This window comes from Salmo salar, chromosome 24, assembly GCF_965601325.2.
Source record: "Salmo salar chromosome 24, fSalSal1, whole genome shotgun sequence".
Lineage (NCBI taxonomy): Eukaryota > Metazoa > Chordata > Actinopteri > Salmoniformes > Salmonidae > Salmo > Salmo salar.
The window spans coordinates 50,665,425-50,690,123 of NC_138314.1; the positions used below are offsets into that span (position 1 = coordinate 50,665,425).

At 47.1% G+C, this 24,699-nt stretch overlaps 1 protein-coding gene across 5 annotated transcripts in view; it reads right to left on the bottom strand.

Moving 5' to 3' along the window:
• slc4a4a (solute carrier family 4 member 4a) overlaps positions 1–24,699 on the bottom strand; it is a 220,119-nt gene that overhangs the window by 26,125 nt on the left and 169,295 nt on the right. For all 5 annotated transcript variants that reach the window (XM_045706591.2, XM_045706588.2, XM_045706590.2 and 2 more), the window contains 9 exons: positions 22,951–23,027; positions 21,364–21,549; positions 15,331–15,444; positions 6,023–6,184; positions 5,075–5,253; positions 3,275–3,347; positions 1,822–1,890; positions 500–673; positions 242–400 (listed from right to left, as the gene is read on the bottom strand). In XM_045706591.2, the coding sequence (XP_045562547.1) occupies positions 242–400; positions 500–673; positions 1,822–1,890; positions 3,275–3,347; positions 5,075–5,253; positions 6,023–6,184; positions 15,331–15,444; positions 21,364–21,549; positions 22,951–23,027 (1,193 nt within the window). The remainder of the gene's footprint in view (positions 1–241; positions 401–499; positions 674–1,821; positions 1,891–3,274; positions 3,348–5,074; positions 5,254–6,022; positions 6,185–15,330; positions 15,445–21,363; positions 21,550–22,950; positions 23,028–24,699) is intronic.

Consider the following 24,699-nt stretch of genomic DNA (forward strand, 5'->3'; position numbering starts at 1 on the left):
TGATCTACAACAATGATAGAACCTAACCCTGATCTAGAACAATGATAGAACCTAACCCTAATTCAGAACAATGATAGGACCTAACCCTGATTTACAACAATGATAGAATCTAACGCTGAACTTAAATGTAGGTAGAATGTAACACTTATCTATAATGTTGGTAGAACCTTTCACTGATTTAGAACATTGGTAGAATCTAACTGCTGATCTAGAACGTTGGACATGTTTTTTAAATGCTCACATCCTCTATGTCACTGTCAATGCTCCTCATCTTCTTCTTCTGCTTAGCGTCCTCCTTCTTCTTCTTGTCCTTCTCGGGGATGACGTCATCCAGGAAGCTCAGCTCGTGTTGAGAGAACATGTAGTCCATCGTCTTCCTCACCGCCACCAGGGCCAGGATCTAACACCACAGGAGGCGTTGTTAACACACACGCACGCACATAAACAGAACTAGGCAGGATCTGAAGCTGGCTGGTCATTACGAACAGGGGAGACTCACCATGACAGGGAAGATAATCGCAGCCACGGTGGACTTCAGGACCCAGAGCAGCGCCAGACACAGGATCTGGATGAAGGTAAACAGGTGGACCTTCCTCAGAGGAACATGGCGCAGGTACACAAGGTCAGGTTGGTGCTTAGCTGGCATCAGGAGCAGCTGGAGACGGTCCATGAACTAGAGAGAGAGAGAGAGATGGAGGGAAGGGTAGGGGGAGGAAGAGAGATGGAGGGGGAGAGAGAGAGATGGAGGGGGAGGTGGGGGAGAGAGAGATGAGAGAGAGATGGAGGGGTGGAGAGAGAGAGATGAAGGGGGAGGTGGGGGGAGAGAGAGATGGAGGGGGAGGTGGGATGAGAGAGAGAGAGAAGGACCGGGAGAGTAAGAGGGGGAGAGAAAGAGATATGGAGGGGGAGGTGGGGAAGAGAGAGAGAAGGAGAGGGGAGGGGTGGAGAGGAGAGAGAGAGAGAGAGAGAGAGAGAGAGAGAGAGAGAGAGAGAGAGATGAGAGAGATGGAGGGGAGGGGTGGAGAGAGAGAGATGAAGGGGGAGGTGGGGAAGAAAGAGAGAAAGAGAGAGAGATGAGGTGGGAGGCGGTGGAGAGAGAGAGATGGAGGGGGAGGTGGGGAAGAGAGAGAGAAGGAGAGAGAGATGATGTGGGAGGCGGTGGAGAGAGAGATATGGAGGGGGAGGTGGGGAAGAGAGAGAGAAGGAGAGAGAGATGAGGTGGGAGGCGGTGGAGAGAGAAAGATGAAGGGGGAGGTGGGGAGGTGGGGAAGAGAGAGAGAAGGAGAGAGAGATGAGGTGGGAGGCGGTGGAGAGAGAAAGAGATAGGGGGGAAGAGAGAGAGAAGAAAAGAGATATGGAGGGGGAAGTGAGGTGGGAGAGAGATATGGAGGGGGAGGTGGGGGAGAGAGATAGGGAGGGGGAGGTGGGGGGAGAAAGAGAGAGAGAAAGATGGAGGGAGAGAGATGGAGAGAAAGCGATATGGAGTTGGAGGTGGAAGGGAAAGAGAGAGAGAGAGAGAGATGGAGGGGGAGGTGGGGAAGATAGAGAGCGAGAGAGAGATGGAGGTAGGGGAGAGAGAGGGGGAGACAGAGGGGAGAGAGAGAGAGAGAGAGAGAGAGAGAGAGAGAGAGAGAGAGAGAGAGAGAGAGAGAGAGAGAGAGAAAGACACCCAAAGGCCTAGTCAGAAAGCTCCTATTACCTATTTTCAGTTTAGTCCATACTGTAAATCATTCTGGATAAGAGCCTCTGCTACATGTAACTAATCTAACTGTAAATGTGACATGCAGGCATTGGTTCCCTCAGGTCCTGATCAGCCAATACCTGCACTCCGTTAAGAGAGGCCACGCCCATGTAGAGGAACACTCCATACAGCACTGGCATGGGGATGAACTTGAAGACAAACAAGAGTTTTTATTATTGTTTTACAGTCCACAGTCGGTAGTAGTCTACAGTACTGCCTATTGTCTACAGCCACCAGCTTACCAGTCTACACTCTATGGTCTATAGTACAGTCCACAGTCGGTAGTAGTCTACAGTACTGCCTATTGTCTACAGCCACCAGCTTACCAGTCTACACTCTATGGTCTATAGTACAGTCCACAGTCGGTAGTAGTCTACAGTACTGCCTATTGTCTACAGCCACCAGCTTACCAGTCTACACTCTATGGTCTATAGTACAGTCCACAGTCGGTAGTAGTCTACAGTACTGCCTATTGTCTACAGCCACCAGCTTACCAGTCTACACTCTATGGTCTATAGTACAGTCCACAGTCGGTAGTAGTCTACAGTACTGCCTATTGTCTACAGCCACCAGCTTACCAGTCTACACTCTATGGTCTATAGTACAGTCCACAGTCGGTAGTAGTCTACAGTACTGCCTATTGTCTACAGCCACCAGCTTACCAGTCTACACTCTATGGTCTATAGTACAGTCCACAGTCGGTAGTAGTCTACAGTACTGCCTATTGTCTACAGCCACCAGCTTACCAGTCTACACTCTATGGTCTATAGTACAGTCCACAGTCGGTAGTAGTCTACAGTACTGCCTATTGTCTACAGCCACCAGCTTACCAGTCTACACTCTATGGTCTATTGTACAGTCCACAGTCGGTAGTAGTCTACAGTACTGCCTATTGTCTACAGCCACCAGCTTACCAGTCTACACTCTATGGTCTATAGTACAGTCCACAGTCGGTAGTAGTCTACAGTACTGCCTATTGTCTACAGCCACCAGCTTACCAGTCTACACTCTATGGTCTATAGTACAGTCCACAGTCGGTAGTAGTCTACAGTACTGCCTATTGTCTACAGCCACCAGCTTACCAGTCTACACTCTATGGTCTATAGTACAGTCTACAGTCTATGGTCTATAGTACAGCCTACAGCAGCCTACAGTACATTCTACAGTAATCTACAGTACAGCCTACAGTCTACAGTAGTCTACAGTACAGCCTACAGTCTACTGTAGTCTACAGTACTGCCTACAGTCTACTGTAGTCTACAGTACAGCCTACAGTCTACAGCGTCCAGTAGGTAGGTACATATACAGTAGTCTACAGTACAGTCTACTGTCTACAGTAGTCTACAGTAGGTACATACCTTGAGGATGGGAGACATAAAGACAGACAGTATAGAACGTTGCAGACAGTAGGTAGGTACATATACAGTAGTCTACAGTACAGTCTACAGTCTACAGTATAGAGTACAGTCTACAGTACAGCCTACAGTCTATAGTAGTCTACAGTACAGTCTACAGTATACAGTAGGTACATACCTTGAGGATGGGAGACATAAAGACAGACAGCCCCGTCAGAATGAACACACAGACACCAGTGACTCTCTGCTCCCTAGGGAAACATACACATAGCTTTGGTTACACACACACACACACACACACACACACACACACACACACACACACACACACACACACACACACACACACACACACACAGTAACCAATAGAGATTTCATGAAGAGGGCAGGACAACGCCCCTTCCCCCTCAGTCATGAAGAGGGCAGGACAACGCCCCTTCCCCCTCAGTCATGAAGAGGGCAGGACAACGCCCCTCCCCCTCAGTCATGAAGAGGGCAGGACAACGCCCCTCCCCCTCAGTCATGAAGAGGGCAGGACAGCGCCCCTCCCCCTCAGTCATGAAGAGGGCAGGACAACGCCCCTCCCCCTCAGTCATGAAGAGGGCAGGACAACGCCCCTCCCCCTCAGTCATGAAGAGGGCACGACAACGCCCCTTCCCCCTCAGTCATGAAGAGGGCAGGACAACGCCCCTCCCCCTCAGTCATGAAGAGGGCAGGACAACGCCCCTTCCCCCAAGTCATGAAGAGGACAGGACAACGCCCCTCCCCCTCAGTCATGAAGAGGGCAGGACAACGCCCCTCCCCCTCAGTCATGAAGAGGGCAGGACAACGCCCCTCCCCCTCAGTCATGAAGAGGGCAGGACAACGCCCCTCCCCCTCAGTCATGAAGAGGGCAGGACAACGCCCCTTCCCCCAAGTCATGAAGAGGGCAGGACAACGCCCCTCCCCCCTCAGTCATGAAGAGGACAGGACAACGCCCCTCCCCCTCAGTCATGAAGAGGACAGGACAACGCCCCTCCCCCCTCAGTCATGAAGAGGACAGGACAACGCCCCTCCCCCTCAGTCATGAAGAGGGCAGGACAACGCCCCTTCCCCCAAGTCATGAAGAGGACAGGACAACGCCCCTCCCCCCTCAGTCATGAAGAGGACAGGACAACGCCCCTCCCCCTCAGTCATGAAGAGGACAGGACAACGCCCCTCCCCCCTCAGTCATGAAGAGGGCAGGACAACACCCCTCCCCCTCAGTCATGAAGAGGGCAGGACAACGCCCCTCCCCCTCAGTCATGAAGAGGGCAGGACAACGCCCCTCCCCCTCAGTCATGAAGAGGGCAGGACAACGCCCCTCCCCCTCAGTCATGAAGAGGACAGGACAACGCCCCTTCCCCCTCAGGAGGATGAAAAGATTTGGCATCTACAGCTGCACCATTCAGAGCATCTTGACCAGTTGCATCACCGCCTGGTATGGCCACTGCTCGGCATCCGACCGTAAGGCGCTACAGAGGATAGTCTGAAGGATCACTGGGCCAAGCTTCCTTACATCCAGGACCTCTATACTAGGCAGTGTCAGAGGAAGGCCCTAAAGACTCTCAAAGACTAGAGCCACCTGAGTCATAGACTGCTCTTTCTGCTACCGCACACCAAGCGGTACCGATGCACTAAGTCTGCAACCAACAGGACCCTGAACAGCTTCTACCCCCAAGACTGATAAATAGTTAACCAATAGCTACCTGGAATACCTGCATTGACACTTTATGCACTAACTATTTGAATTAACACTGCTGTTACCATTTATTATCTGTCCTGTTGTCTAGTCACTTTACACCTACCTATATGTACATATCTACCTGAATTACCTAGTACCCTTGCACATCGACACAGTACTAGTCTACACCTGTTGTTTACGACTCATGTGACAAATGAAATTAGATTTTGATTTGATTTTGTAAATGCTATGTGGTGGAGCGCTTGTCATGCTCACCTCACTCCCAAGAACTTGGGCATTTCTCCAGGGGCGGAGGTCTCGGTCTCCATCTTCAGACTGTCTATGTGAGCGATTGAGATGACCGTCGCCGCCACGTACCATGGCAACCCCATGAAGGAACACACAATCATCAGAACCGCAACCCAGAACAGGTCCAGGTGGTAGCCTGCGCCTTTCTGTTAGAGGACAGCAGACGTTAAAACACACACACACACACACACACACACACACACACACACACACACACACACACACACACACACACACACACACACACACACACACACACAGAGATTCTGCCCTGTCCTACCTTCAGACTATTGAGATCCTGCCCTGTCCTGCCTTCAGACTATTGAGATCCTGCCCTGTCTTCAGACTATTGAGATCCTGCCCTGTCCTACCTTCAGACTATTGAGATCCTGCCCTATAAAACCTTCAGACTATTGAGATCCTGCCCTATAAAACCTTCAGACTATTGAGATCCTGCCCTGTCCTGCCTTCAGACTATTGAGATCCTGCCCTATAAAACCTTCAGACTATTGAGATCCTGCCCTATAAAACCTTCAGACTATTGAGATCCTGCCCTGTCCTGCCTTCAGACTATTGAGATCCTGCCCTATAAAACCTTCAGACTATTGAGATCCTGCCCTATAAAACCTTCAGACTATTGAGATCCTGCCCTGTCCTGCCTTCAGACTATTGAGATCCTGCCCTGTCCTGCCTTCAGACTATTGAGATCCTGCCCTGTCCTGCCTTCAGACTACTGAGATCCTGCCCTGTCCTGCCTTCAGACTATTGAGATCCTGCCCTGTCCTGCCTTCAGACTATTGAGATCCTGCCCTGTCCTGCCTTCAGACTATTGAGATCCTGCCCTGTCCTGCCTTCAGACTATTGAGACCCTGGGATGTCCTACCTTCAGACTATTGAGACCCTGGGATGTCCTACCTTCAGCATGTGCTCCTTCCTGTTGACGATGACAGCGGTGATCTGCTGGTCCATGAAGAGGAGGATGGTGACCAGCAGGGCAGGCAGCGCTGACACCACATACACCCACCAAGGATTGCCTCCGAACGGGGGAACAAACCAGCCACGGTTGGGGCTCGTTGGCTGGAGGGGGAGGAACAGAGAGCAGGGCTTACAAAAACACACAGACAAGCAAACAACACACATCGTCAAGTAACAACACACATCGACAGGTAACAACACACATACAGTGCAAATTTAAATCAAATGTTATTTGTCACATGCACCGAAAACAACAGGTGTACACCTTACAGTGAAATGCTTACTTACGAGCCCTTAACCAACAATGCAGTTTTAAGAACAATAAGTATTAAGTAAAAAATATATAAGGAAAAGATAAAAATAACAAATAGCAGCAGTAAAATAACAATAGCAGGGCTTCATACAGGGTATTACGGTACAGAGTCAATGTGGAGGCTATATACAGGGGGTACCGGTACAGAGTCAATGTGGAGGCTATATACAGGGGGTACCGGTACAGAGTCAATGTGGAGGCTATATACAGGGGGTACCGGTACAGAGTCAATGTGGAGGCTATATACAGGGGGTACCGGTACAGAGTCAATGTGGAGGCTATATACAGGGGGTACCGGTACAGAGTCAATGTGGAGGCTATATACAGGGGGTACCAGTACAAAGTCAATGTGCGGGGCACAGGCTCGTTGAGGTAATTGAAGAAATGTGTACATGTAGGTAGAGTTAATGTGACTATGCATAGCTAATAACCAGAGAGTAGCAGCAGTGTAAAAGAGAGGGTGGGGGGACAACGCAAATAGTCTGGGTAGCCATTTGATTAGCTGTTCAGAAGTCTTATGGCTTGGAGGTAGAAGCTGTTAAGAAGCCTTTTGGACCTAGACCTGGTGCTCCAGTATCGCTTGCCGTGCGGTAGCAGAGAGAACAGTCTATGAATAAGGTGGCTGGAGTTTTTGACAATTTTTGGGGCCTTCCTCTGGCACCGCCTGGTATAGAGGTCCTGGATGGTAGGAAACTTGGCCCCAGTGATGTACTGGGCCGTATGCACTACCCTCTGTAGTGCCTTGCGGTCAGAGGCCAAACAGTTGCCATAACAGGCAGTAATGCAACCAGTCAGGATGCTCTCGATGGTACAGCTGTAGAACTTTTGGGGGATCTGAGGACCCGTGCCAAATCTTTCAGTCTCCTGAAGGGGAATAGGCTTTGTTGTGCCCTCTTCACGACTGTCTTGGTGTGTTTGGACCATGATAGTTTGTTGGTGATGCGGACACCACCTCCTTTTTCTGTAGTCCACAACCATCTCCTTTGTCTTGATCACGTTGAAGGAGAGGTTGTTATCCTGGCACCACATGGCCAGGTCTCTGACCTCCTCCCTATAGGCTGTCTCATTGTTGTCGGTGATCAGGCCTACCACTGTCGTGTCGTCGGCAAATTTAATGATGGAGTTGTGCCTGGCCATGCAGTCATGGGTGAACAGGGAGTACAGGAGGGGACTAAGCACGCACCCCTGAGGGGCCCCCATGTTGAGAATAAGAGCGGCAGATGTGTTGTTACCTACCCTTACTACCTGGGGTCGGCCTGTCAGGAAGTCCAGGATCCAGTTGCGGAGAGAGGCGTTTAGTCCCAGGGTCCTTAGCTTGGTGATGACCTTTGAAGATACTATGGTGTTGAACGCTGAGCTGTAGTCAATGAACAGCATTCTCACATAGGTGTTCCTTTTGTCCAGGTGAGAGAGGGCAGTGTAGAGTGCAATAGAGATTGCAACATCTGTGGATCTGTTGGGGCAGTATGCAAATTGGAGTGGGTCTAGGGTTTCTGGGATAATGGTGTTGATGTGAGACATGACCATTCTTTGAAAGCACTTCATGGCTACAGATGTGAGTGCTACATGTCAGTAGTCATTTAGGCAGGTTACCTTAGTGTTCTTGGGCACAGGGACTATGGTGGTCTGCTTGAAACATGTTTGTATTACTGACTCAGTCAGGGACAGGTTGAAATTGTCAGTGAAGACACTTGCCAGTTGGTCAGCGCATGCTCAGAGTACACATCCTGGTAATCTGTCTGGCCCCGCGGCCTTGTGAATGTTGACCTGTTTAAAGGTCTTACTGACATCGGCTGCGGAGAGCGTGATCACACAGTCGTCCGGAACAGCTGATGCTCTCATGCATGCTTCAGTGTTGCTTGCCACAAAGCGAGCATAGAAGTTATTTAGCTCGTCTGGTAGGCTCGTGTCTCTTGGCAGCTCGCGGCTGTGCTTCCCTTTGTAGTCTATAATAGTTTCCAAGCCCTGCCACATCCGACGAGCCTCGGAGCCAGTGTAGTACGATTCAGTCTTAGTCCTGTATTGATGCTTTGCCTGTTTGATGGTTCGTCTGAGGGCATAGCGGGATTTCTTATAAGTCCCGCTCCTTGAAAGCAGCAGCTCTACCCTTTAGCTCAGTGCAGATGTTGCCTGTAATCCATGGCTTCTGTTTGGGGTATGAAAGTACGGTCACTGTGGGGATGACGTCATCGATGCACTTATTGATGAAGCCAGTGACTGATGTGGTGTACTCATCTATGCCATTGGAAGAATATTCCAGTCTGTGCTAGCAAAATAGTCCTGTAGCTTAGCATCTGCTTCATCTGACCACTTCTTTATTGACGAAGTCACTGGTGCTTCCTGCTTTAGTTTTTGCTTGTAAGCAGGAATGAGGAGGATGGAATTGTCAGATTTGCCAAATGGAGGGCAAGGGAGGGCTTTGTACGCATCTCTGTGTGTGGAGTAAAGGTGGTCAATTTTTTTTTTCCTCTGTAGAGGTAAATAGACAGCTACAAAAAAATATAGATGAAAACTTTCTTGATAAATAGTGTTGTCCACAGCTTATGATGAGACACTCTACCTCAAGCGAGCAAAACCTTGAGAGTTCCTTAATATTAGATTTCGTGCACCAGCTGTTGTTTACAAATATATATACAGAACGCCACCTCTTGTCTTACCAGAGGCTGCTGTTCTATCTTGCCGATACAGCGTAAACCCCGCCAGCTGTATGTTATTCATGTCGTCGTTCAGCCACGACTCTGTGCAACATAAGATATTGCAGTTTTTATTGTCCCGTTGGTAGGATATTCATAATCGTAGCTTGTCTATTTTGTTATCCAATGATTTTACGTTGGCTAATAGGACTGATGGCAAAGGCAGATTACCCACTCGCCGTCAGATCCTTACAAGGCCTACGTCCCCGATATCTCTGTCTCTTTCTCCAGCAAATGTTTTATTTTTATTTTATTTCACTTTTATTTAGCTAGGTAGGCTACTTGAGAACAAGTTCTCATTTACAACTGTGACCTGGCCAAGATAAAGCAAAGCAGTTCGACACATACAACAACCCAGAGTTGTTGTAATCAGTGATTTTTGCATTTCATTCCAGTCATTGGCATGAGAGAACTCGAAGGACTTGCGGCCAACTTCAACAACAAATGTTGTTTTGGTTCGAAATAATCCATAGTTATATTGAAATAGCTCCATTTTGTTCATGCGTTCAGGTAACTATCCGAAGGGTGATGCGCGAGCGCATTTCGTGACAAAAAAATTCTAAATATTCCATTACCGTACTTCGAAGCATGTCAAACGCTGTTTAAAATACATTTTTATGCGATTTTTCTCGTAAAATAGTGATAATATTCCAACCGGGCGACGTTGTATTCGTTCAAAGACTGAAAGAACAAAATGGAGAATTCACATGAACGCGCATTTCCAGTGTCACTCTCCCCAGGCAGGCCAGTAAGAAACAGAGCTGCTGTACTTAGCCCAGAGACTGCAGAGCTCTCATTACACTTTCTGGCGCCTTCTGAGAGCCAATGGAAGCCTTAGAAAATGTCACGTTACAGCAGAGATAACCTAGAAGGACAACAAATTGTCAGACAGGCCACTTCCTGCATGGAATCTTCTCAGGTTTTGGCCTGCCATATGAGTTCTGTTATACTCACAGACACCATTAAAACAGTTTTAGAAACTTTAGAGTGTTTTCTATCCAAATCTACTAATTATATGCATATTCTAGTTTCTGGGCAGGAGTAGTAACCAGATTAATTCGGGTACGTTTTTTATCCGGCCGTGCAAATACTGCCCCCTAGCCCCAACAGGTAGGAAGGAACCCACCAGATACAACCCTAAATCCGTAAACATGGGCACCCTCATAGATATCATTCTGACCAACTTGCCCTCCAAATACACCTCTGCTGTTTTCAATCAGGATCTCAGCGATCACTGCCTGCATCCGCTACTGGTCCGTGGTCAAACGACCACCCCTCATCACTGTCAAATGCTCCCTAAAACGCTTATGCGAGCAGGCCTTTCTAATCGACCTGGCCCGGGTATCCTGGAAGGATATTGACCTCATCTCGTCAGTCGAGGATGCCAGGTCGTTCTTTAAAATTAATTTCCTCACCATCTTAAATAAGCATGCCCCTTTCAAAAAATGTAGAACTAAGAACAGATATAGCCCTTGGTTCACTCCAGACCTGACTGCCCTCGACCAGCACAAAAACATCCTGTGGCGGACTGCACTAGCATCGAATAGTCCCCGCGATATGCAACTGTTCACGGAAGTCAGGAACCAATACACGCAGTCAGTCAGGAAAGCAAAGACTAGCTTTTTCAAACAGAAATTTGCATCCTGTAGCTCTAACTCCAAAAAGTTTTAGGACACTGAAGTCCATTGAGAATAAGAGCACCTCCTCCTGTGACGACCCTCCCACTCTGTCTGCCGTATTCTCTCTCTTTGCTCTTGCTTCCTTATTAGGATGCCGGTGGGTGGAGCCGGGAGGGTTGTCATGGGAAACACCTGGGCCCGGGTCCCAGAATAAATCTTCCACATTCATTGGGGGACTCTCTCCATGCAGACACACTATTGTTTATTTGTATATAGGTTACCTTAGTTAATAAATATATTTTGATATTCCTTATCTCCACGTTGTCTCCCTTTTTGTTAAGGGCTTCAAGCCGGTTCGTGACACTCCCAGCTGCCCACTGCACTGAGGCTAGGTAATACTGTCACCACCAATAAATCCACGCTAATCGAGAATTTCAATAAGCATTTCTCTACGGCTGGCCATGCTTTCCTCCTGACTACCCCAACCCCGGCCAACAGCTCCTCACCCCCCGCAGCTACTTGCCCAAGCCTCCCCAGCTTCTCCTTCACCCAAATCCAGATAGCAGATGTTCTGAAAATGCTGCAAAACCTGGACCCGTACAAATCAGCTGGGCTAGACAATCTGGACCGTCTCATTCTAAAATTATCCGCTGCAATTGTTGCAACCCCTATTACCAGTCTGTTCAACCTCTCTTTCGTATAGTCTGAGATCCCTAATGATTGGAAAGCTGCCGCGGTCATCCCCCTCTTAAAAGGGGGTGACACTCCAGACCCAAACTGTTATAGACCTATAACCATCCTGCCCTGCCTCTCTAAAGTCTTCGAAAGGTCAAGTTAATAAACAGATCACTGACCATTTCGAATCCCACCGTACCTTCTCCGCTGTGCAATCCGGTGTCATGACGTTGGCCTGTGGGTAAGGTTTATGACCCCCCCCCCCATAAATACCTTTCTCTCTTCCTCTCTTACTGACCCTACTGAAGGACTGCTGTCCTGTTAAATATAGAGAGTCTGGGAACATCAAACAAATGTGGAAAGGTACCACATATTTGGTTAATAAAACCAGTTGGAAATATGCTTGGGAACGTAATGAGTATGTATGTCAGTTCGGTTGTTATCTGAGACATTATGACTGATGACAGGACGACATAAACTGTATATGAGAAAGTATACACCCTCTAGTTATCAGAGTCACATGGAATTGTTATGCAATTGAAATGTTTGATATTGAAAATGTTTGTTAGGAGATGAAATGTAATTTTAGCTTCCGAATGAGAGATTTGGCTTTTCATTAAGGAAAGTGCCCTGCTCGATCAGTAACCCAACCCTGTGAAGAGACAGGGGTTATAAACGATGAAACACCTCCCTCCCCCTCCCCACTATATAATCCTTTGACGAAAAGATAACCAGGTGGTTCCAGTACTGGAGGTCTGCAGCCTCTACGTTAGAAGGACACACATGTCAAGTACAGAACTAAGCCAACCTCGGCGTGAGCTCTGGTATGAACTGGTATGAACTTTGAGCTTATTCACTACAGAAGTGCTACTTCCTAGCCGTTGAGTTAGCAGCGGCCGCTGTAGACGTGGGCTAGGAAAGGACGGACGACGGATCCAGTCTAACAGACCGGACGAAGATACCACCACTTATCCAATTGACCACCAGAGACATTCTTCCGAGTAACAGGAAGATCTGTTGGCCAACCCGGCCAGCATCTACGACCAATCTACCGAAGCGCAGCTCAGAGTAAATATTTATTGCATTTTCCTTTTCCAAATGGGCGGTAATTTAGAATGCATAAGATAATGTATTTACGATAGCATAGCTGCTGTTTCTTTGTTCCTAAATCTTCCCGCTCTTTCATTCAAGCCCAACCCCCTTTCCTTTGTGCAACCAGCCATGATACAGGTTCCGTCCACCAGGACGTTTTCTGTATGATGTCATTGTATTCTGTGTATTTGTAATTCTGTGTGATTAGTTAGGTATTTAGTAAATAAATAATTAAACCCAATTTTGTATTGCTGATTCAACTTGTTAGCCAGGGTTCGTGAAGATAGCCAAGAATTTACAACTTTCATTATGAGACTGAAAATAAGGTGAGGATTGAGATGACGGCTATCGATGTAAAATATTACTAAGTATTTTAAGAGTTTATGCGGAAGATAACATCTCTATAAACGTTCTTCCGTGGTGCCCCGACTTTCTAGTTAATTACATTTACATGATTAGCTTAATCAGGTAATATTAATTACAGAGAAATCATTTTATAAATTAGCCTGTCATATCACTTAATCCGGCATAGCCAAAGACACGACACCGGTTTCCGAGCTGGTCACGGGTGCACCTCAGCCATGCTCAAGGTACTAAATGGTATCATAACCGCCATCGATAAAATACACTACTGTGCAGCAGTATTCATTGACCTGGCCAAGGCTTTTGACTCTGTCAATCACCACATTCTTATCGGCAGAGTCAACAGCCTTGGTTTCTCAAATGACTGCCTCGCCTGGTTCACCAACTACTTCTCAGATAGAGTTCAGTGTGTCAAATCGGAGGGCCTGTTGTCCGGACCTCTGGCAGTCTCTATGGGGGTACCACAGGGTTCAATTCTAGGGCCGAGTCTTTTCTCTGTATATATCAACGTTGTCGCTCTTGCTGCGGGTGATTCCATGATCCACCTCTACGCAGACAACACCATTCTGTAAACATCGGGCCCTTCTTTGGACACTGAACTTCTTATGGGCAGGTGGGACGGTAGCGTCCCACCTGGCCAACATCATGAAATTGCAGAGCGTGAAATTCAAACTAGTATTATAAATATTTAACTTTCATAAAATCACAAGTGTAATACATCAAAATAAAGCTTAACTTCTTGTTAATCCAGCCACGGTGTCAGATTGCAAAAAGGCTTTACGGCGAAAGCAAACCATGTGATTATCTGAGGACGATTATCTATTGTGTTATCGACTGTACGCTTGTTTATTCCATGTGTAACTCTGTTGTTTGTGTCGAACTGCTTTGCATTATCTTGGCCAGGTTGCAGTTGTAAATGAGAACTTGTTCTCAACTAGCCTACCTGGTTAAATAAAGGTTAAATAAAATAAAAAGGTTGGAAGGTTAACATTCGCCCCCCAGTTTGAGGTCCTGAGCGCTCTGGAGCAGGTTTTCATCAAGTATCTCTCTGTACTTTGCTCCTTTCATCTTTCCCACGATCCTGACTAGTCTCCCAGTCCCTGCCACTGAAAATAATCCCCACAGCATGATGCTGTCACCACCATGCTTCACCGTAGGGATGGTGCCAGTATTCCTCTAGACGTAACGCTTGGCATTCAGGCCAAAGAGTTCAATCTTGGTTTCATCAGACCAGAGAATCTTGTTTCTCATGATCTGAGAGTCTTTAGGTGCCTTTTGGCAAACTCCAAGCGGGCAATCATGTGCCTCTTACTAAGTGCCTTCCGTCTGGTCACTCTACCAAGAAGGCCTGATCGGTGGACTGCTGCAGAGATGGCTGTCCTTCTGGAAGGTTCTCCCATCTCCACAGAGGAACTCTGAAGGTCTGTCAGAGTGATCATCGGGTTCTTGGTCACCTCCCTGACCAAGGCCCTTCCCCCCGATTGCTCAGTTTTGCCAGGCGGCCAGCTCTAGGAAGAGTCTTGGTGGTTCCAAACTTCTCCATTTAAGAATGATGGAGGCCACTGTGTTCTTGGGGACCTTCAATGCTTCAGAAATGTTTTGGTACCCTTCCCCAGATCTGTGCCTCGACACAATTCTGTCTTGTAGCTCTACGGACAATTCCTTCGACCTCATGGATTGTTTTTTGCTCTGACATGCACTGTCAACTGTGGGACCTTAAATAGACAGGTGTGCGCCTTTCCAATCAGGTAACAACACAAAGACAAGTAACAACACACACCGACAGGTAACAACACACAGCGACAGGTAACAACACACAGCGACAGGTAACAACACACAGCGACAGGTAACAACACACAGCGACAGGTAACAACACACAGCGACAGGTAACAACACACAGCGACAGGTAACAACACACAGCGACAGGTAACAACACACCAGGTAACAACACACCAGGTAACAACACACAGCGACAGGTAACAACACACAGCGACAGGTAACAACACACAGCGACAGGTAACAACACACACCGACAGGTAACAACACACAGCGACAGGTAACAACACACAGCGACAGGTAACAACACACAGCGACAGGTAACAACACACAGCGACAGGTAACAACACACAGCGACAGGTAACAACACACAGCGACAGGTAACAACACACAGCGACAGGTAACAACACACAGCGACAGGTAACAACACACACCGACAGGTAACAACACACAGCGACAGGTAACAACACACAGCGACAGGTAACAACACACACCGACAGGTAACAACACACAGCGACAGGTAACAACACACAGCGACAGGTAACAACACACAGCGACAGGTAACAACACACAGCAAAAAGTAAAAACATACACGTGTATATAAACTGTATGTTTACCCACACACACCATGCAATATTAGAAATTGTATCTAACGTACATTTAAAACAAATATGTGGTATCTGAGTAATGTAGATATGCATCTGAAATTAGCCGTACCTTGAACTCAGTTGGGACTATGAGCTTGGGAGTGTCCACTCCTACTAGCATGTCCACGCCGCAGAAGATCAGGATGGCCAAGATAATGGCAAAGTCACTGATTAGTTTCCTCACCTACACAGAGAGAAACACATGTAACCAAGCACAGATTAGGGTTACAAACATTACCTACACAGAGATATACATGTACAATGACAGTCACAATAGTAGGGGTAGGTGTGTACAGTAGGGTTAGGTGTGTACAGTAGGGTTAGGTGTGTACAGTAGGGGTAGGTGTGTACAGTAGGGGTAGGTGTGTACAGTAGGGGTAGGTGTGTACAGTAGGGGTAGGGTTAGGTGTGTACAGTAGGGGTAGGGTTAGGTGTGTACAGTAGGGGTAGGTGTGTACAGTAGGGATAGGTGTGTGCAGTAGGGTTAGGTGTGTACAGTAGGGGTAGGGGTAGGTGTGTACAGTAGGGGTAGGTGTGTACAGTAGGGGTAGGTGTGTGCAGTAGGGTTAGGTGTGTACAGTAGGGGTAGGGTTAGGTGTGTACAGTAGGGGTAGGGTTAGGTGTGTACAGTAGGGGTAGGTGTGTACAGTAAGGGTAGGGGGAGGTGTGTAGAGTAGGGGTAGGGTTAGGTGTGTACAGTAGGGGTAGGGTTAGGTGTGTACAGTAGGGGTAGGTGTGTACAGTAGGGGTAGGTGTGTACAGTAGGGGTAGGGGTAGGAGTGTACAGTAGGGGTAGGGGTAGGGGTGTACAGTAGGGGTAGGGTTAGGTGTGTACAGTAGGGGTAGGGTTAGGTGTGTACAGTAGGGGTAGGTGTGTACAGTAGGGGTAGGTGTGTACAGTAGGGGTAGGTGTGTACAGTAGGGGTAGGGGTAGGTGTGTACAGTAGGGGTAGGGGTAGGTGTGTACAGTAGGGGTAGGTGTGTACAGTAGGGGTAGGGGTAGGTGTGTACAGTAGGGGTAGGGGTAGGTGTGTACAGTAGGGGTAGGTGTGTACAGTAGGGGTAGGGGTAGGTGTGTACAGTAGGGGTAGGGGTAGGTGTGTACAGTAGGGGTAGGTGTGTACAGTAGGGGTAGGGGTAGGTGTGTACAGTAGGGTTAGGTGTATTTTTCCAACCGAATTGAGGAGAATAAGAACAATCCAAAATGTGTTTTTGATACTGTCGCAAAGCTAACTAAAAAGCAGCATTCAACAAGGGAGATTAGCTTTCACCTCAACACTGATAAATTCATGAACTTCTTCGATGAAAAAATCCTGATCATTAGAAAGCAAATTACGGACTCCACTTTGAATCTGCGTATTTCTCCAAAGCTCAGTTGACCCGAGCCTGTCTGAGGCCAATCTCTGGGCCATGTACCAACCCAGACTCAAGGCCTGCAATTGATAGGCACTCCTTTCCATGTGTATGGAAGATGTAATAGAGGTGTCAGATCTCCCTGTGTAATAGAGGTGCCAGATCTCCCTGTGTAATAGAGGTGTCAGATCTCCCTGTGTAATAGAGGTGTCAGATCTCCCTGTGTAATAGAGGTGTCAGATCTCCCTGTGTAATAGAGGTGTCAGATCTCCCTGTGTAATAGAGGTGTCAGATCTCCCTGTGTAATAGAGGTGTCAGATCTCCCTGAGTAATAGAGGTGTCAGATCTCCCTGTGTAATAGAGGTGCCAGATCTCCCTGTGTAATAGAGGTGCCAGATCTCCCTGTGTAATAGAGGTGCCAGATCTCCCTGTGTAATAGAGGTGTCAGATCTCCCTGAGTAATAGAGGTGTCAGATCTCCCTGTGTAATAGAGGTGTCAGATCTCCCTGTGTAATAGAGGTGCCAGATCTCCCTGTGTAATAGAGGTGCCAGATCTCACTGAGTAATAGAGGTGCCAGATCTCCCTGAGTAATAGAGGTGTCAGATCTCCCTGAGTAATAGAGGTGTCAGATCTCCCTGTGTAATAGAGGTGTCAGATCTCCCTGTGTAATAGAGGTGTCAGATCTCCCTGAGTAATAGAGGTGTCAGATCTCCCTGTCTAATAGAGGTGTCAGATCTCCCTGAGTAATAGAGGTGTCAGATCTCCCTGTGTAATAGAGGTGTCAGATCTCCCTGTGTAATAGAGGTGTCAGATCTCCCTGAGTAATAGAGGTGTCAGATATCCCTGTCTAATAGAGGTGTCAGATCTCCCTGAGTAATAGAGGTGTCAGATCTCCCTGTGTAATAGAGGTGTCAGATCTCCCTGTGTAATAGAGGTGTCAGATCTCCCTGTGTAATAGAGGTGCCAGATCTCCCTGTGTAATAGAGGTGTCAGATCTCCCTGTGTAATAGAGGTGTCAGATCTCCCTGTGTAATAGAGGTGTCAGATCTCCCTGTGTAATAGATGTGTCAGATCTCCCTGTATAATAGAGGTGTCAGATCTCCCTGTCTAATAGAGGTGCCAGATCTCCCTGTGTAATAGAGGTGTCAGATCTCCCTGTGTAATAGATGTGCCAGATCTCCCTGAGTAATAGAGGTGTCAGATCTCCCTGTGTAATAGAGGTGTCAGATCTCCCTGTGTAATAGAGGTGCCAGATCTCCCTGTGTAATAGATGTGCCAGATCTCCCTGTGTAATAGAGGTGCCAGATCTCCCTGTGTAATAGATGTGCCAGATCTCCCTGTGTAATAGAGGTGCCAGATCTCCCTGTGTAATAGAGGTGCCAGATCTCCCTGTGTAATAGAGGTGTCAGATCTCCCTGTGTAATAGAGGTGCCAGATCTCCCTGTGTAATAGAGGTGCCAGATCTCCCTGTGTAATAGAGGTATCAGATCTCCCTGTGTAATAGAGGTGCCAGATCTCTCTGAGTAATAGAGGTGCCAGATCTCCCTGAGTAATAGAGGTGTCAGATCTCCCTGAGTAATAGAGGTGTCAGATCTCCCTGTGTAATAGAGGTGCCAGATCTCCCCTGTGTAATAGAGGTGTCAGATCTCCCTGTGTAATAGAGGTGCCAGATCTCCCTGTGTAATAGAGGTGTCAGATCTCCCTGAGTAATAGAGGTGTCAGATCTCCCTGTGTAATAGAGGTGTCAGATCTCCCTGTGTAATAGAGGTGTCAGATCTCCCTGTGTAATAGAGGTGTCAGATCTCCCCTGTGTAATAGAGGTGTCAGATCTCCCTGTGTAATAGAGGTGTCAGATCTCCCTGTGTAATAGAGGTGTCAGATCTCCCTGTGTAATAGAGGTATCAGATCTCCCTGTGTAATAGAGGTGTTGCTGTATCCATTTAAGAAGTTTGTTTCCCCGAAGTACAGTTTGTTACACTTTTAACATTATCACATAAACCAGGTTGGGGCCCCTAATCCTATAAATTTGTTTGTAATGTACTTGATAGAGAGGCAATCTTTAAGATTGGTATTACTTCTGAACGCTGAGAAGTTTAAAATCTTCTAACGGTTCAAAAACATTCTGTGTCTCCTGAAAATGTCTCTTTACTATAGAATTAAACTGCATCGAAGTTGTGGAAAAGGCATTGACAAACGATATGACACTATCAACAGCATGGCCTGGTTAGGAAGTTCCCCGCTGTCATGACATGCCCTGGGGGGAGGATCATAGCCCCCCTCTCTCTCTCCACAGTTTGATGACTTCATGACAGGTCATAAATACCTGGTAGAAACTGCCATGCAGTACTGAGAGAGTTTACCAGAACTGTGTTTGTTCATCCCCAAAATGAGAGAACTAAAGAATATTTATATTTTTGAGAATGTGGGAATGGTCTGTGGACACTTAAGGGACAGTTATGACGAGTGTGTTTCATTTGGTGATCTCATGAAGGACAGGAAATAGATAAGTGTACATTTCCCAACTGTCAGGTTTCCATCTAAATATTGTGAAACATATGTGATTCAACATATGTGAAAATATGTAATGTGGTGTTAACCTTCTAAATGAGAGTCTGGATTTTCATATAAAGTTAACCAAATCAATGGCCACGCCCACGTGAGCATAGACATTACTTCGGCGTCATGGAACCGCCCTTTTCTACTCCAGAGTATAAAACTTCCCGTGACCAAATTTACTTTTCATGCCAAAGAGAACCACGGTAAGCCAGACGTCTCAAATGGTTAAGAAGTCAGAGAACACAGGGACAGAGTCCCCACGTTGGAATGGCTACAGCTCTATATGCCATGGAGACAATACAGCTGTAGTTTGGCTACACGGCTGGAAATGGTTAGCTGAGACTATCGATCACTACAGAATAAGAGCAAATCTTAGACATATAATCACTAGTCTGCAGCTAGAAATTACATAAATCTAGAATGAGAATACTAGCTGAAGCATCTATTCTATGAGAACGGGTGTAAATATATAAATTGCAATTATTCTCGAATGAGAGGCCATTCATGTGCAAAGGATTAGCATTCAATTAATGTAATTATATACTGTGTGTAGTGAAATAATTGTGTGTCTTTCCCGCTCTCTCTGTCCCCAATCCTTTCCTTTGTCTACCAAGCCATCATATCGGCTTAGTCCACTAGGGGCTTTTCTATCGTTGTTAGTAACCATATCTACTGTTTGTTATGTAGTTCTGTGTGATTAGTTAGTTAGTTAGTAAATAAATAATTAAGCCAATTTGTATATTTCTGATTCATTATGGAAACTAGGGTTCGTGCAGATAACCAAGAATTTTACGACGTTTGGTATGATACTAATGAGGTAACAATTAATCATTAATTAATAGAAGATCAGATATTAAAATATCCAAAGAGTTATATTCGGAAAATTATAACTTTGTAATCTCAACATTTTCCGTGATGCCCAGATTTCCTAGTTAATGTTTACATGATTAGTTTAATCACGTAATAATTAAACCTTGAAAACTGATTTGATATAAACAAGTATTCACATTTAATGATAGTCCAGACACAACACCACGATGGCATGACAAACGGTACGACACTATCAACAGCATCGGCCTGGCTAGGAAGGTACCCATGATGGGTTAGGGTTAGGTGAGTACAGTAGGGGTAGGGGTAGGTGTGTACAGTAGGGTTAGGGTTAGGTGAGTACAGTAGGGGTAGGGTTAGGTGTGTACAGTAGGGGTAGGGTTAGGTGTGTACAGTAGGGGTAGGGGTAGGTGTGTACAGTAGGGTTAGGTGTGTACAGTAGGGTTAGGTGTGTACAGTAGGGGTAGGTGTGTACAGTAGGGTTAGGTGAGTACAGTAGGGGTAGGGTTAGGTGTGTACAGTAGGGGTAGGGGTAGGTGTGTACAGTAGGGGTAGGTGTGTACAGTAGGGGTAGGGGTAGGTGTGTACAGTAGGGTTAGGTGTGTACAGTAGGGTTAGGTGTGTACAGTAGGGTTAGGGTTAGGTGTGTACAGTAGGGGTAGGTGTGTACAGTAGGGGTATGTGTGTGCAGTAGGGGTAGGTGTGTACAGTAGGGTTAGGGTTAGGTGTGTACAGTAGGGTTAGGTGTGTACAGTAGGGGTAGGGGTAGGTGTATACAGTAGGGGTAGGTGTGTACAGTAGGGTTAGGGTTAGGTGTGTGCAGTAGGGCTAGGTGTGTACAGTAGGGTTAGGTGTGTACAGTAGGGTTAGGTGTGTACAGTGGGGGTAGGTGTGTACAGTAGGGTAGGTGTGTACAGTAGGGTTAGGTGTGTACAGTAGGGGTAGGGGTAGGTGTGTACAGTAGGGGTAGGGTTAGGGGTAGGTGTGTACAGTAGGGGTAGGGGTAGGTGTGTACAGTAGGGGTAGGGTTAGGGGTAGGTGTGTACAGTAGAGGTAGGGGTAGGTGTGTACAGTAGGGGTAGGTGTGTACAGTAGGGTTAGGTGTGTACAGTAGGGTTAGGTGTGTAAAGTAGGGTTAGGTGTGTACAGTAGGGGTAGGGGTAGGTGTGTACAGTAGGGGTAGGGTTAGGGGTAGGTGTGTACAGTAGGGGTAGGGTTAGGTGTGTAAAGTAGGGTTAGGTGTGTACAGTAGGGGTAGGGGTAGGTGTGTACAGTAGGGGTAGGGTTAGGGGTAGGTGTGTACAGTAGGGGTAGGGGTAGGTGTATACAGTAAGGTTAGGGTTAGGTTAAGGGTTAAGTACTGACCCATGTAGGGAAGAAAGGACTGGTCTTGAACTTCTTCAGCATCATGGAGGTAGTGTAGGTTCCCAGGAAGAGGATGAAGGAGATCAGAGTGATGTCAGGAACATATTTACATGCCTTCCCCACCAGCTCTCCTCCATACTTCAGACACTCCTTCTTAGACAGGGACGACCACGTGGCATTCAGAGGCTGCGGACACAAAAAAAAGTATTCAGAGAATGCAGAGATAAATCAATATGACTTTGAGTATGTAGAGACAAAACAATATGAGACTGTAGATACAAAACAATATGACTTAGAGACTGTAGATACAAAACAATATGAGACTGTAGAGACAAAACAATATGACTTAGAGACTGTAGAGACAAAACAATATGACTTAGAGACTGTAGAGACAAAACAATATGCCCCTAGACGTATTATTTGGTCCCCCTTTTCTGTTTATGAGTTTGGAGTTTGGGGTTAGGGGTTAGATTATGGGGTTTGGGTTGGGGGTTAGGGGTTAGATTATGGGGTTTGGGTTGGGGGTTAGGGGTTAGATTATGGGGTTTGGGTTGGGGGTTAGATTATGGGGTTTGGGTTGGGGGTTAGGGGTTAGATTATGGGGTTTGGGTTGGGGGTTAGGGGTTAGATTATGGGGTTTGGGTTGGGGGTTGGGGGTTAGGGGTTAGATTATGGGGTTCGGGTTGGGGGTTAGGGGTTAGATTATGGGGTTAGGGGTTAGGGGTTAGATTATGGGGTTTGGGTTGGGGGTTAGGGGTTAGGGGTTAGATTATGGGGTTTGGGTTGGGGGTTAGGGGTTAGATTATGGGGTTTGGGTTGGGGGTTAGGGGTTAGATTATGGGGTTTGGGTTGGGGGTTAGATTATGGGGTTTGGGTTGGGGGTTAGGGGTTAGGGGTTGGGGGTTAGGGGTTAGGTTATGGGGTTTGGGTTGGGGGTTAGGGGTTAGATTATGGGGTTTGGGTTGGGGGTTAGGGGTTAGATTATGGGGTTTGGGTTGGGGGTTAGGGGTTAGATTATGGGGTTTGGGTTGGGGGTTAGGGGTTAGATTATGGGGTTTGGGTTGGGGGTTAGGGGTTAGATTATGGGGTTTGGGTTGGGGGTTAGGGGTTAGATTATGGGGTTTGGGTTGGGGGTTAGGGGTTAGATTATGGGGTTTGGGTTGGGGGTTAGGGGTTGGGGGTTAGGGGTTAGATTATGGGGTTTGGGTTGGGGGTTAGGGGTTAGATTATGGGGTTTGGGTTGGGGGTTAGGGGTTAGATTATGGGGTTTGGGTTGGGGGTTAGGGGTTGGGGGTTAGGGGTTAGATTATGGGGTTTGGGTTGGGGGTTAGGGGTTAGGGGTTGGGGGTTAGATTATGGGGTTTGGGTTGGGGGTTAGGGGTTAGATTATGGGGTTTGGGTTGGGGGTTAGGGGTTAGATTATGGGGTTCGGGTTGGGGGTTAGGGGTTAGGGGTTAGATTATGGGGTTTGGGTTGGGGGTTAGGGGTTAGGGGTTGGGGGTTAGATTATGGGGTTTGGGTTGGGGGTTAGGGGTTAGGGGTTGGGGGTTAGGGGTTAGATTATGGGGTTCGGGTTGGGGGACTTACTAGATCAGTGTTGTTGAAGTACCAGACAGCAGTGCTGTCAGCATCCAGAGGATCCCCAAACGCCTCCGTACTGTTTTCTGGAGGACAACAAGAGAACAAATCAGTCTCAGAAATCATCGAGATGTTAAGACATTAATTTTACTTCAAGAGTTAAAGGCCATGACCAAGAGAAGCAACCAACCTGGCATCCCACCATGACCCCTGCAACAGCAGCCAACCTGGCATCCCACCATCAAATCAAATGTATTTATATAGCCCTTCTTACATCAGCTGATATCTCAAAGTGCTGTACAGAAACCCAGCCTAAAACCCCAAACAGCAAGCAAGGCAGGTGTAGAATCCACATCGACAGGACAGTAGTGGAGAAGGTGGAACATTTTAAGTTCCTCGGCGTACACATCACGGACAAACTGAAATGGTCCACCCACACAGACAGCATGGTGAAGAAGGTGCAACAGCGCTTCTTCAACCTAAGGAGGCTGAAGAAATTTGGCTTGTCACCTAAAACCCTCACAAACTTTTACAGATGCACAATCGAGAGCATCCTGTTGGGCTGTATCACCGCCTGGTACGGTAACTGCTCCGCCCACAACTGCAAGGCTCTCCAGAGGGTGGTGAGGTCTGCACAACGCATCACCGGGGGCAAACTACCTGCCCTCCATGACACCTACACCACCTGATGTCACAGGAAGGCCAAAAAGATCATCAAGGACAACAACCACCCGAGCCACTGCCTGTTCACCCCACTATCCTCCAGAAGGTGAGGTCAGTACAGGTGCATCAAAGCTGGGACCGAGAGACTGAAAAACAGCTTCTATCTCAAGGCCATCAGACTGTTAAATAGCCATCACTAACATTGAGTGGCTGCTGCCAACATTCTGACTCAAATCTCCAGCCACTTTAATAATAAAAAATTGGATGTAATAAATGTATCACTAGTCACTTAAAACAATGCCACTTATATAATGTTTACATACCCTTCATTACTCATCTCATATGTATATACTGTACTCTATACCATCTACTGCATCTTGCCTATGCCACACGGCCATCGCTCATCCATATATTTTTATGTAGATATTCATGTTCATTCCTTTACACTTGTGTGTATTAGGTAGTTGTTGTGGAATTGTTATATTACTTGTTAGATATTACTGCACGGTCGGAACTAGAAGCACAAGCATTTCGCTACACTCGCATTAACATCTGCTAACCATGTGTATGTGACCAATAAAATGTGATTTTATTTTATTTGATACTCTAGTGGCTGCTCTAACAACGAAAATAAATGTCTTCAAAAATGGAAGGCTGTCGGGAGGAGGGCAGATAGAGCACTTTGACTTTTTCACATTTTGTTAAGTTACAGCCTTATTCTGTTTGGCCCTGTCCGGGGGTATCATCGGATGGGGCCACAGTGTCTTCTGATCCCTCCTGTCTCAGCCTCCAGTATTTATGCTGCAGTAGTTTATGTGTCGGGGGGCTAGGGTCAGTCTGTTACATCTGGAGTATTTCTCTTGTCTTATCCGGTGTCCTGTGTGAATTTAAATATGCTCTCTCTAATTCTCTCTTTCTGTCTTTCTCTCGGAGGACCTGAGCCCTAGGACCATGCCTCAGGACTACCTGGTATGATGACTCCTTGCTGTCCCCAGTCCACCTGGCCGTGCTGCTGCTCCAGTTTCAACTGTTCTGCCTGCGGCTATGGAACCCTGACCTGTTCACCGGACGTGCTTGTTGCACCCTCGACAACTA